Source organism: Nelumbo nucifera, chromosome 1 (genome assembly GCF_055504915.1).
Source record: "Nelumbo nucifera cultivar China Antique chromosome 1, China Antique-T2T, whole genome shotgun sequence".
Lineage (NCBI taxonomy): Eukaryota > Viridiplantae > Streptophyta > Magnoliopsida > Proteales > Nelumbonaceae > Nelumbo > Nelumbo nucifera.
Window position 1 is genome coordinate 10,837,616 of NC_142649.1, and position 13,161 is coordinate 10,850,776.

General features: G+C 39.4%; 1 protein-coding gene across 1 annotated transcript in view; it reads left to right on the forward strand.

Annotated features, from left to right (window-relative positions):
- Positions 1-13,161, forward strand: part of LOC104612208 (guanosine nucleotide diphosphate dissociation inhibitor 2) — a 109,376-nt gene that overhangs the window by 14,309 nt on the left and 81,906 nt on the right. Inside the window, exon 5 of the mRNA XM_010279555.3 lies at positions 950-1,122. Within this exon, the coding sequence (XP_010277857.1) occupies positions 950-1,122 (173 nt within the window). The remainder of the gene's footprint in view (positions 1-949; positions 1,123-13,161) is intronic.

Here is a 13,161-nt window from a genome sequence, read left to right on the forward strand (position 1 = left end):
CCCATTTTGTTTGGCCCTTCTTTTTTCGTAAACCAAAACCCTTAGGAAACTCTGCTTTGACCAAATACTTGGGTCTCCATGGGAGACACTGATACTTGATCCTGTAGTGTAAGAGGTAAATTGTCAACGTACTGGGAAATTTTAACTTGGTACCTTTATGTGATGATAAAAGTTGTTTAGACTCGAGGACAACTTAGGATCTGAACTCCATACTGGTGAATTGTAAATTGTAACTACCTCAACAAGAACAGGTGGCAAGAGAAGAAATAGTGTTATTAATTTTGAATAAAATGCCAATTATGTAAAAGGCCATTGGTAACAGCTAAAGTGGCTTAACTGAATTTTATTGCTTTGCCTTTTTAGTAAATAAATCATTAAGTAGGTTGTGACTTGTTAGTTCTCCTTAATAGCTGAAAGGTATGCTATGTAGTTTACTATGCCCCTAAATATTTTATCATATAACTCTTTTATCCACTAAAAGGCAAAGCAATATTCTGTTATTGATAAAAAAGGCAAAGCAATAAGTCATTTAGTTCAGCCATTATTAAACAGCCCCTAACCCTCCAGGAAGGCATGACAAGATAGACTGATTAGTTGACTTTCATACTTGAAGTGCACTAATAAGTAATGGCAACAAGAGTACAAGAATTGATAATTAACATGATGTTGGATTGCTGAGAGAGAGAGAGAGAGAGATATGATAAGAGGTGAAAAGAAACTTCAAGACCTACTTCGATTGAGCTCCATTACAAATCTACATTCACTTATCTCTGCTTCTTTTTCTTTGATGTCTTACCCCCATTGCATTATATTAGCTTTTAACCAAGAAAATGTAACATAATAAGCTCTAGAGAACATAAGGTTGCCTAGTTTCCTTTTAACAAGACTGAAATAATTGAGAATGCTATGGAACTTTTCTGATCCAAGTTTCTTCTCATCATTGAAATAGATTCACAAAGTACCAGCAACTGATATGGAGGCCCTTAAATCACCACTGATGGGTATATTTGAAAAACGACGTGCTCGAAAGTTCTTACTCTATGTCCAAGATTACAATGAAAATGATCCAAAAACTCACGAAGGCATGGACCTTACAAGAGTCACAACAAGAGAACTTATTGCGTATGCTCTTTATCCTGGCCTTTTTGTACTGTTATTGTTGTTATTATTATTATTATTATTTTTTAATGGTAGTAAGCTGTAAGGATGCTTGATGTTGTTGATTGTGGCCCTAGATGTATTGCCCCTCCTCCCTTTTCTCCTCCTCCTGCTGAGATGGTTACTACCAGGTTTTTTTTTTTTTTTGAAATAGAAAACCTGTCCCACATATTAACTAGGTTGAGCATCTTAAGGAAGGCCTGGAAAAGACTGAAGGATTAGGTGTTTCAAGCAATTCTGAAAAGTTTATTAGTTGAGTAAATTTATTTTGGACATGGATGAAACCAGGTGGTCAGATCACCAATCACCATCCCATATGGGTCTGACCTGAGAGAGGTTCAGTCATCCTTATCTGATACTCATTATGTATCCTTCATCAATTTTGAAGCATTTTTCATTCTCCTAGTTGATACTAGTTTCCAAAACATGAGTTATGTCATATCTTTCTGGTTTTGATATCTCTTGGAAAATTTAAGTATGTGATAGTTATTACTGTTAAATTGGGTAGGTTTTTTGTATGCATGTTGGTGGAAACTTTCCAATCAGTGAAATGTCAAATAAAAAAAAACAAGTCAGAGGCTCTTTTTTTGGATATCAGCATGACGCTTCTTCACCAAGTGGCCATTGCTTGGTGCATTGGTAAAACTTTGGTGCCAACAAGTGTGAGAAAGATGGTTCTATCCTGAGAGAGCTGCCACTTTAGGCAGAATATTCCAAAGGCTAGGTCCATATCCAGTTCACCCCTCCCAAGACGCTGGATGGGGCCAACATTGGATGATGGCTTGTCCTTTAGCATGAGGCTTCATCACTCATAAATTATAGAAAACCAGAGGTCCGGGTGTATAATTCATTCTAAATGGTTAGAATGGCCTAGCAACTTTTTCTATACATTCTCTACAACTTTTTTTATTTAATTATTACAAAAAGAAAAAATGAAACAAAAGATGGTTCATGAGGAAAGCTTTGTTCATAATCCTATATGAGTAATAAGATGAGATGGGGCCAGAATTGTTTATGGAGGATATATATTTGGTCAATAAAAGGCAAAGATCTGGACAACAAGGTTAAATGATGAAATAGGAATCATATAATCCATGTGGTGAGTAATGCTAAAACAATAACGGAGTGAGTAATGGAGAACTCACAACAGTTCAGTGGAGTGGAGAAGAAAATTTGTGGTGATAATTATCCTGAATGGATATCTTTCCCTGTGTATGAACAATGAAAACTACCAAGACCATGTGGAGTTCATGAAGTCGATGGCTAAGGAAGAAATGGGAGAGTTCGTAGAGGTAGGCCGTTGGAAAAAGACTTTGAAGATTGAAGCTAAGGAGCTCCTATTTGAGGAACATAGATTAAAAGGTCAGCTAAGTTTGAAAATCAGGGAAGCAAAGAAAGGGATGGTGCTGTTAGAAGGTTTAGGGGTAATTGAAGGGTTCAAGGAGTTTGTGGAAGGTGCAAGTAACAAAGGCAAACAAAATAGTTGGAAAGAGTTTCTCTCAGAAACTGGAAGAAGATTTGTAGTAGAGTGTAAGAGAAATTCTAAAGGCTTTTTCGTTTCTTTGACAGGATTTTTTGGCAAGGGTAGGAAGCAGGTGGTCTGTTTCCTGGAGGGAAGGAAAAGTCAGGGCTGGAAGGCAGTTCATGGGGTATTATGTGAACTGATGCAATGGTTGGGTGCTAAAAGAGAAGTAACAGAAAAAAGGAAGATGAGCAGTTCTACTAGCCTGGAGAGCAATAATAAGCAAGAGACTCTTATAGTGACAGCTGGAGCAGGTAAACACAGAATGGGAGTAAACCTACAGAGAGGAGATTGGGAAAGTAAACTGATAGTTAAAGCTTCAGCTTGGATTCCAGATTGGCGGAAAGTTGCAGATTTGTTAACAGCAAGCTTGAAGTTGAAGAGTACGTTTATATTAACACCCTTTGAGAAAGACAAGGCTCTGCTGGACTTGCTTGAGAATAGAGTAGAAGCTGAGGCTTTAAATATCCAAGCTGAACCTGGGAATTTCACAATATCAAGATAGTGTCCAGGATCAAACTCCAAAGATTTCTTTGTCGAGGATGGAGTGCTGGTGCATCTCTTAGGTCTTCCCTTTCACTTGTGGAAGCAAGAAACTGCTGAAGCCATTGCTCTGATGTGTGGAGGATCACTAGGAGGCGTCTTTTGGGGTGACCTCTTTTCAGCTTCCATTTTATTGAATGGAGTAAAACCTGAAGAGATTCCTTGGAAGATAGAGATGTGAGTTGAAGGACAATTCTACTCAATGTGGCTAGCTTCATCCATTGAATCTGCGCTTTGGACAGAGGCTCGTAGGGAGGGAGATGAGAAGGTTGAAGAAGAAGTATTGCGTGGCAATAAAGGATTGGATGGTTCAAACAAGAATAGCACTTTCACTAAAATGGAAAAATAAATGCTGGAGAAACAAAAAGGTAGTATTCAGGGGGAAGGTCTTATGCGTGCAGAAGAAGAAAACAGTCTGGAGGGTGGCTGGACTTTTGCACAGGTTGTAGCTGGTGCCAAAATGGCACTTTCAAACAAGGAGAAGGTGCCGGTTCACGGAAGAACCGAACCTAGGTTTGATAAAACCAAACCGAGCTCTGGGCTGAATGTGCGTGACCCTATTACAAGTCATGTGAAGCTGCAGATCTTTGAGTATGGGCCAAGTAATAAGCTAAAGCTCATGTTGAGGGACCTATATGTTGATAAAAGCCCAAACGGGTCAGCGGGCCCGACCTAGTCATTTAAAAAGGCACGTGAGCCTTTAAAGACTCACGTGACTGGGGATAGACCTAAGGTAGATGACAGAATTCGTCTATTGTTGTCTTCATCAAGTTCTTCGACCTCTGTGAAGAACCTTTCCTAGGCCGCTGTTTTTGAAGATTCTGGCTCAGTTGTTTGGCTCCCTACAGTGGCTTCCAATGAAAAAATCTCAACGATCATCTCCTGATTGTCATCAAGGAGTGTTCTGATTCTGATTTTGAAACTAAGGATACTTTGAGCCTTGGCAGTATCGACTTCTGTCTCGCCCAAAATTATTACCCTTGGCTAAGCGGTCGTTGAAGCGTAGCTTTAGGTGTCGAATCCACAGAGAAGTTAATTAAACCAACAAGAGGAGTTATCGCTAAGAGTAAATAAACTAAAAAAGAAAATGAAAAAATAAGAATAAGAATATTCGAATAAAAGTAACAATGATTAAAGGATGAAAAGTAGTATTGCGATGAACGAGGCTTCGAGATTCACTTGATCGATTTGTTCAATTGTTCTCGACTTTGATTCCTATTTATTACTCGATTGCAAGTTTCACATCCCAAACAAACAATTGGAAAATATAACTTTAAAAACCAATGACAAAAACAGAAGTGTTTGTTCTGAGAAAATTAATTTAAATGAAGAACAGAATGATCTATTCTTACAAGCTATCCAAGAACGACAATATATCAAACCGACAGTATTGCAGTAAAGGACCAACCCATAAAATAAATCTACCCAATCAATTATTTTCTAACAGATTGCACATAAAAAGAGCATGGCTAATCTTATATGGAAATTGAAGAATATAACTTCTGGGTTTATAAAAAAAATAATAAAAGAAGTCTCTTAAGAACAAAATTAAACATTGAAATCTCTCAAGGAATCAAAGTAAAATAACAAGTAAAACTCATTGATCAAGATCCTCCCTAGCCTTGTTGAAGCTTTAGCCGCGTTTGGACGTCATTCTCCCCTCTTCTCTTCTGTGAAAGACTGAGAAAATAGTGCCAAAATAACCTCTGGAAGTCGTCCCTTTTAGGTCAGATTTTTCCTTTTTATTGTGCTGCTAGGCTCCTCAATCTGCTCAGCCCGGATCCGCGTCTTATCCCCCAATTTTCGCCTGGATAGAGATTGATTTAGAAAAAGTTATCAACAGATGAATTGTAGCCCTATCTCTTAGCTGTCCATATCTTCAAGAATCATCGAATTTTGACATCTGTAGAGAAAGATATGCCTAAAATACCGGACCCTGTTCAGAGTAAAACGGGAAACGAATCAGCACTCATACTTGGGTCATGGAACTTGGGCTTGGGTTTCTTGGACCTATGTTTGGGCTTTCCTCCATTCAATTATTAATTCTTTCAGCATAGAAAATGCACAAATAATAAAACTAACATTTTTAAAATTATTATGGAAAAATATTACTTTTATGCTCTTTGTTTTACAAATGTCAATTGTTGAGCACACTTTAGATATACATTTTCATGCTTTCCTAGAGGAAGACATCTTTGAAGATGACAGGATCTCTTTGAAGATGACAGTTTAAACACTGAAGTGCTGTTCCTAGAGGAAGACATCTGTGGCCCGTTGATAGGATCTCAAGCGGCAGCTCCCCCCCCCCCCCCCAGTTCGTACTTCACATAAGGCCGGTATGGGTTCAACAGCTGTTACGGAAGTTGCACAGGGGACATCTACTCCAACAAACAAACCCACCTTTGGACTGCAACATGCTCAGGTTATCTATTAGAGGATCAGAACTCATTACTGTCGTTCCATGTAGAATCACCGGTTAGGGGGCAACCTTTAATGGTAGCTTCGGCTGCATTGGTTAACACAGATGTGATTGAACCTAGACAACTTCCAAAGATCAATCAGTCAGGGGGACTAGTCCTAGATTCGATGCCTCCGTTAGCACCTTCTGCTCCTGTTCCCACTCTACCGGTTCCCTTTGATTCAGGTATGCCTGTGGATTTGTTTTCTGGTACTAACAAGGGTCCTATGCCTGAAACAGGTACTTCGGCTTCTCAACCAGAAGGAATGGCCAACGGAGGGGTAAGTGGGACTGTGGTTAAGGGTTGTGGAGAAGAGGAGGGGGAGTTTTTGTTGAAAAGTAAGCAGGAAGAAGAATTAGAGAGAATTTGGGAGCAGATTTGTGCTCTCTTGGAGGATTATAAAGAGAAAGAAGAGCAAATGGAGGTTACCCCTACAAAATTGGAACAGAAGAAGGAAAATAGAGAGTGCTTGAGAAGTGTTGGAGTAGATAAAAGTAGGAAAAAAAGAAAAGATCAGAGGTGGAGAGACTAATCTCAGATATTGAGGGTGATATTGAATTCAATGGTCGAGGGGAAAGAAGGAAGGGCCTCAAGTAAGGGTGGGTAGGGTGTTTGGGAGGGTTTTTCTACTCTTTCCTAATGAAAATCATAAGCTGGAAGGTGAGGGGTTTAGGAAGTGCAATGAAGAGAAGATTTATAAAGGAGATGCTTAGAAGGGAAAGGCCTGATATTGTTATGCTACAAGAGACAAAATTAGAAGGGATGGACAGAAGATGGGCTAGAAGTGTGTGGAAATCAAGAGGGATTAGTTGGGTTTCAACTCCCTCTTGGGGAGCTTCAGGGGGTATAGTTACCTTGTGGAAAGAAGATGTTGTAGAAGCAGTTGAGGAATTAGTAGGTAACTTCTCTGTGTCCCTGAAATTCAAAATGGTGGAGGGTGATTTTACTTAGCTGCTAACCAATGTGTATGGGCCCAATAATTACAGAGAGAGGAATGAATTGTGGGAGGAGTTATGGCATTCAAGGGTTATGGGAAGGTCCTTGGTGCTTAGGTGGAGATTTTAATGTAATTTGGTTCACAACTAAGTCAAATAACCCTCATTAAAATCCATCATGACTAGTATGAGGAATTTCAATGATTTTATCAACTCTTGTGAGCTGAAGGAGATTCTGCTTTTGCAAGCCAATTTTACCTGGTTCAACTTTCAGGAAAACCCAACATGTTCGAAGTTAGATAGGTTCTTGTTCAATGAAGCCTGGGAGAATCAATGGAGGGGATTGATGGCTAAAGGGTTACCTAGAGTTACTTTGGATCACTGCCCTATTCAGTTAGGAGAGGAACCCTTAGACTCTAGACCTAGACCCTTTAGATTTGAGAATATGTGGTTGTCTCACCCAGACTTTGTAAAAAATATTGAGAGTTGGTGGAGTGAAGAGCTAAGGGGGGTGAAGTGGAAAGGAGTTAGATTTCATAACAAACTAAGAAATTTGAGGACAAAATTGATAGCTTGGAACAAGGACCATTTTGGGAGGATAGAGGATTTAAGATCTTCCTTGTTGACTTAGATTGAAGAATTGGGCAAGAAGGAATCCCAATGGACTATGAATGCACAGGAACGAGAGTTGAGATGGAGATTAAAGAAGGAATTAGAAGATGTCCTGTTGTGAGAAGAGATTTCATGGAGGCAAAAATCAAGGTTCAAATGGATCAAGGAAGGAGATGGGAGCACAAAATTTTTTCATGCGATGGTCAATGGGAGAAGCAGGAAAAAATTTGTAGCACAAGTTGAGATTGATGGAGAGGAAATCTCCTCTCAAGAAGAGATAGCCAGATGCTTTGTAGATCATTTTAAGTCAATTCTGAGAAGACCTCTTGATTGTAGGGTGGAAGTGGATGGTCTAGACTAGCTAAGTCTCTCTGAGAGGGAGAGGAGATGGTTGGAAAGAAACTTTGAGGAGGAAGAGATCAGACAAGCAGTTTTCTTAATGGATAGATCTAAGGCTCTTGGGCCAGATGGATTTACGATGGCCTTTTATCAAGATTGTTGGGACATAGTTAAAAGTGATCTATTTGAGGTCTTCAGGGAGTTTGAGGATAATTATGTTGTTAGCCCATTAGTTAGTGCTACTTTTGTAGCTCTTGTTCCCAAGAAGTCTGTCACTGAGCATCCTAAGGACTTCAGACCAATTAGCTTGGTGACTAGTGTTTACAAAATTTTGGCGAAGGTCTTATCATTGAGGATCAAAGTGGTACTTCCCTCTCTAATTAGTCAAGCTCAATGTGCTTTTGTACAAGGCTGACAAATATTAGATCAGATTTTGATAGCTAATGAATGTGTGGAGGAGATGAAGAGATCAAGTAAAAAAGGCTTTGTCTGCAAATTGGATCTTGAAAAAGCCTACGATTTGGTGGACTGGAGTTTCCTCTTAGAGGTGCTAAGTAAGTGTGGGTTTGGGGAAAGATGATGCAAGTGGATTAAGGGTTGTCTCAATTCTTGCTATTATTCTATCTTTGTGGATGGAGTAGTTAAGGACTTCTTCCCAGCATGTAGGAGCCTAAGACAAGGTGATCCACTCTCCCCCTTTTTATTCACTCTTGTTGCTGATGTGTTAAGTAGATTGATTTCAAAAGTAGATAGGGAGGAAGTAGTGAGTGGATGGAGAATAGGAAGAAATAGTGTGCCTGTGACTCACCTTCAGTTTGCAGATGATACTATAATTTTTTGTGAAGGAAGCGATTTGAGGAAGGTTGGAAACCTTAAGAACTTAATTTTTTTTTTTTGAAAAGGCCTCAAATCTAAAAATCAACTTTGAAAAAAGTTATGTGGTTGGAGTCAATATGGATGTTCAAGAAATAGAGGCTATTGCAGGTTGCTTAGAGTGCTCCACCTCATCCTGGCCCTTAACTTACCTAGGTCTTCCTCTAGGAGCTAACCCAAAGGAAAGCCGCTTTTGGATCCCTGTGGAAAAGTTTGGAAAGAAGTTGGCAAGCTGGAAAAAGAATTATGTCTCTGGGGGGGTAGAGTGACTTTGATCAAATCCACACTTGCTAATTTGCTGGTTTACTTTTTGTCTGTCTTTAATATTCCTACTAGGGAAGCTAAGAGGATAGAGAAGATGATGAGGGACTTCTTGTGGGAGCCGGGGCAAGAGAAGAATGATAATTTGATTAAGTGGGAGATAGTTAGTCGAAGTAAGGAGGAAGGACGATTAGGATTAGGGAATATTACTTTGAAGAATGTAGCTCTTCTAGGTAAGTGGTTGTGGAGATGGCCTTTAGAGAGGGAGAGGTTATGGCATAAAGTGGTGGCATCCTTCCACAGTTCCTACGTTTTGTAAGGTATGATGCTTGCTCTGGGACTCGTGTTCTTTTCTGGGAAGACACTTGGGTGGGAAATTTGCCCCTTAAGGGTCTGTTCCCTTCTCTCTTCTCTATTTCTCTTTATAAAAAAGAACCCGTGTCTTCCTTTCTTTTGTCCCCGTATACCCCTTTGTCGACAAATTGGGACATTGGATTCCATAGAGGGTTGAGGGATGAGGAATCCTTATCAGTTTGTGAGCTCTTATCGTTACTTGATTCTGTTTGCTTGGACCCACTCAATTCTGATAGGAGGATTTGGACTTTGAATTCAAAAGGGTTGTTTACTTGTGCTTCTTTCTTTAATTCCGTTTGCTCCAGTTCCTCTCCTCGGGCTTTCCCAGTTAAGGAAGTTTGGTCTAGGCCTATTCCCCCAAAAATAGTTGTGTTTTGTTGGGAAGTTTACTATGGTAAAATCAATACGATGAATAACCTGTAGAAGAAAAGACCTTTCTTGTGTTTATCCCCTAACTGGTGTATTTTGTGCAAAGCGCAGAATGAGGACTGTTACCACTTATTGATTTCTTGTCAATTTGCTGCAGCCATTTGGAATTGGGTATTTGATTTGTTTGAGTGCAGGTGGAACTTGCCAGCTGAGGTAAATTTGCTGTTTTCCCCATCTACCTTTGTGTGGACCACAAGAAGAGGGAGAATCATGTCGAAGTGTATAAGAGCAGCTCTCCTTTGGACTATTTGGGAATAGAGAAATTCCATAATCTTTCAGGAGAAGGAAAGAAGCATTCTTGGGGTCAAAGAGTGTATTGTTACAAGGTCTATTTTGGGGCTGAAATCCTTAAAGCTCTTTGAAGATTATTCCTTTGAGGACTTAATGAGGAATTGGTTTGCAGTTGCCCTCACTTCCTCTAGGAAGCCTAGAGTTCAAGTAACTTGGACTCCACCGATGGAGGGTTTTGTTAAGCTGAACTTTGACGGAAGTAGTCAGGTAACCCAGGACCATCTGGGATTGGTGGTGTACTGAGAGATGAGAACAGCAACATCATTGCCTTTTTTTCGGGACCGGTGGGAATAGGAGACTTTGTGAGGGCTGAACTCCTAGCTGCTGCACAGGGGGTACAGATTGCTTATCAACTTGGAGTGCAGAACTTAATTATTGAAGGAGACTCCAAGGTGGTAGTAGGATGGTTGGCTGACCCGGGTACTGTCACTTGGAACTTTAAGGATATTCTAGAAAAGGTCAAATGGCTATTGAGGGGCATGACAGTTAGATTTCAGTGCTTGGGTAGATCGGCTAATGCCTTGTCTGATTATCTTGCTAAACAAGGGGCTACTCGGGTTTCCTTGTATTGGGCTTCTCTGTAATTTTCTTTATTCTTTGTTATGTTCTTTAACTAAAGGGTTGATGGATTCTTCCATCTCCCCTCCTTAAAGGGGAGGTAGCATCTCGTGCCTCTCCCCAACTTGTACTATCTTTGGCTTTAATTTAATAAATCTGACAATTCACTGATAAAAAAAAAAGCAGTTCAGTGGAGTGGACTATTTGCCATCTAAAGAGCATCTTCCAAAACAAGTACCTGATTAGATTGTTAATAATGGCTACTAAACTGTAGATAGAAGAAAAGTAACTTGCTTTGATACTCTTTGGACAAAGATCTTACAGAATGGAAATGGTGAGCATGTACTTTATATTTCTTTTGATTAATTCATTGCATTTTGTACACATTAAACACCGGATTTATACTTGAATGTACTCATTGGAACTCTATCACATTTCCTTTTTAGCAGATGAATTAGTTTCCAAGTCTGATGTTTTTCCAAAGTTTTATACTGTGTGTGATTTTTATACTGTGTGTGATTTTTTTTTGATTGGCAGCAAAGAGAAAATTCATTCATTAAAAATTAAGAGATACAACAAGAAGTTGTGGATACGAAAAAAAAAAGAGACTACAATCTCAACCCATCACCCTTGTTACATTTGAGCCCAAAACATTTGCTGTCTATTAACCCCTTGCTTAGCCAAATCATTGGCCAAACAATTTGCAGACCTACACACCCATCTGATTTGTATTTGCATGTCTTTTGATTACCATCTAAACAGTCATCAAGTACCACCCTACCCAAAAGTTTCAGAAGGTTAGACATAAGGGGAATTTTAGAATCTCTAAGATTCTCCTTAGACCAAGGTTCCAAGTCAGCCCAGAGAATGAGGCAGAAGAGTGAATAAAATCAAATACATATCTCCTTTTGAGGTTAGACAGAATATACAGTGCAGGAAACAAGTCTTTCAAGGGAGATTCCCCAAGCCAAATATCTACCCAAAATTTAATCTTATTACTAGAGGACAAGTCATACTTGATATGTTTGAAAAAAAGGAAGGGCACCATGGATTGCTTTCTGTTAGAGTTCATAGAACAAGGGTATTTTGGTCTTTTAGGTTTATCTATTTGAGAGTGAAAGGTCTGTTTTATTCAAGTTTAAGTTGTGTGTCCCATCATTTATAAGGGACAATATTGTCTTTCTTGTAACCAAGTTTATTTGAGATAAATACAAGTGGGTCGACTAGAGAGGGCTAACTTTTCCTCTACTGGCTGAACCCTTCTTCTCCTTCTTCTTCCTCTTCTTCTTCTCTACTTTAACCTAGAACTGAATAGGGTTGTTCACATGGTATCAGAGCAATAAATCCCAGCTTACTTTTCTTTCTTTTTTGTTCTTTCCTCATCGCCCTGGGTTCGCCGCCAGCCATATCAGATTTCATCGTTTTTCTCCTAGCCTGATTGGAAGCTTGACAATAGGCCAAAAAGGAGTGGTCGTTTTCTGGTTTTGGAGGTAAGTATGCTTCCAGTTGCTGTGGTGGTGGTCGTTGAAGTGGTGTACTAGATGCCCTCTATTCTGTGATATGAAGATGGCTGTTTGTGGATAGGTATGAACAGTTTATTTTTTTTTTCCGCCCAAATAGTGGACTGCGAATTGAGTGTTTTGGTCTAGAATATATTTCTATGGTGTTGTGAAGTGATTAGTATGCATATCAGTCTTGTTTTCTTCTGTTTATACCTGGGTATGTGCGTTGAAAGTAGGGTTTTCAGTTGCTGAAGTTCACGACAGCAGTGGTGTGGTGGTGGTTGTAAGGTGCTGAATAGTGTGGTTTGATTCTGACTAGTTGAAAGTAAAACCTTGTGTCGTGTGGTGATGTTCACACTGATTTCTGTGGTGGTGTTCATATTTCCTTTGTGAAGTGAGTAGATTTGGTTGAAAACGATGTCAGCCGGAGATGGTAGTGACAAAAAAATTGGTTTATGATCTCCCCAGATTAGCTAAATGTTCAAATGACATCTATTAAGCTGGATGGTGAGAATTATGTGCCGTGGGCCAAGTCAGTGGAGGTGTTCTTAAAGGCCAAGAAGAAGGTAAAGCATGTGGGAGAGGAAAAACCTTCCTTTGACTCTCTAGGGTTTAGTGACTAGTAGGAGGATGCTCAAATTATGACCTAGTTGTGGAATAGCATGGAACCGAAAATCAGTGTGAACTTTATGTTCCTAGATACAGCTAAAGAATTTTGGGATCATGCTAAGAAACTGTATTCCAGGCAAGATAATACAGTAGAAATCTGCTGAATTAAAAAATATGAAAGAAAGTAGTTTCTTGAAGAGAGAAGGAAGAGAGAAGGAGAAGAAGAGAAGAAGAGAAGTTGAAAGAAAAGAGAGCGATAATCTGGCCGCCCCCTTCACTTATTATTTATAATAAAATAATAGAATAGTACAAAGACAACTATGCCCTTATAGGGCGGCAAAATATAAAACAACATATATAACACTCAAAAAACATAATAAAATTTGGACTCACATAACTACTGTGGTCCCCAACTCCTATCTAACAACTAACATAAAACATCTACTCAGAAAAACATCATAAAACTAATTAATCTTCAACACTCCCCCTCAAGTAGGGAGTAAATGTCACACATTCCCAACTTGCGTAGATCATGTTCAAGCTTGTTCCTTGCCACCCCTTTAGTGAGAACATCAGCCAGCTGCAACTCTGAAGAGACATAAGGCAAACAAACTTCTCCGGTTGTTACCCTTTCTCTTATAAAGTGTCTATCAACTTCAATGTGTTTTGTCCTATCATGCTGAATTGGATTGTGGGCAATATTGATTGCAACCTGA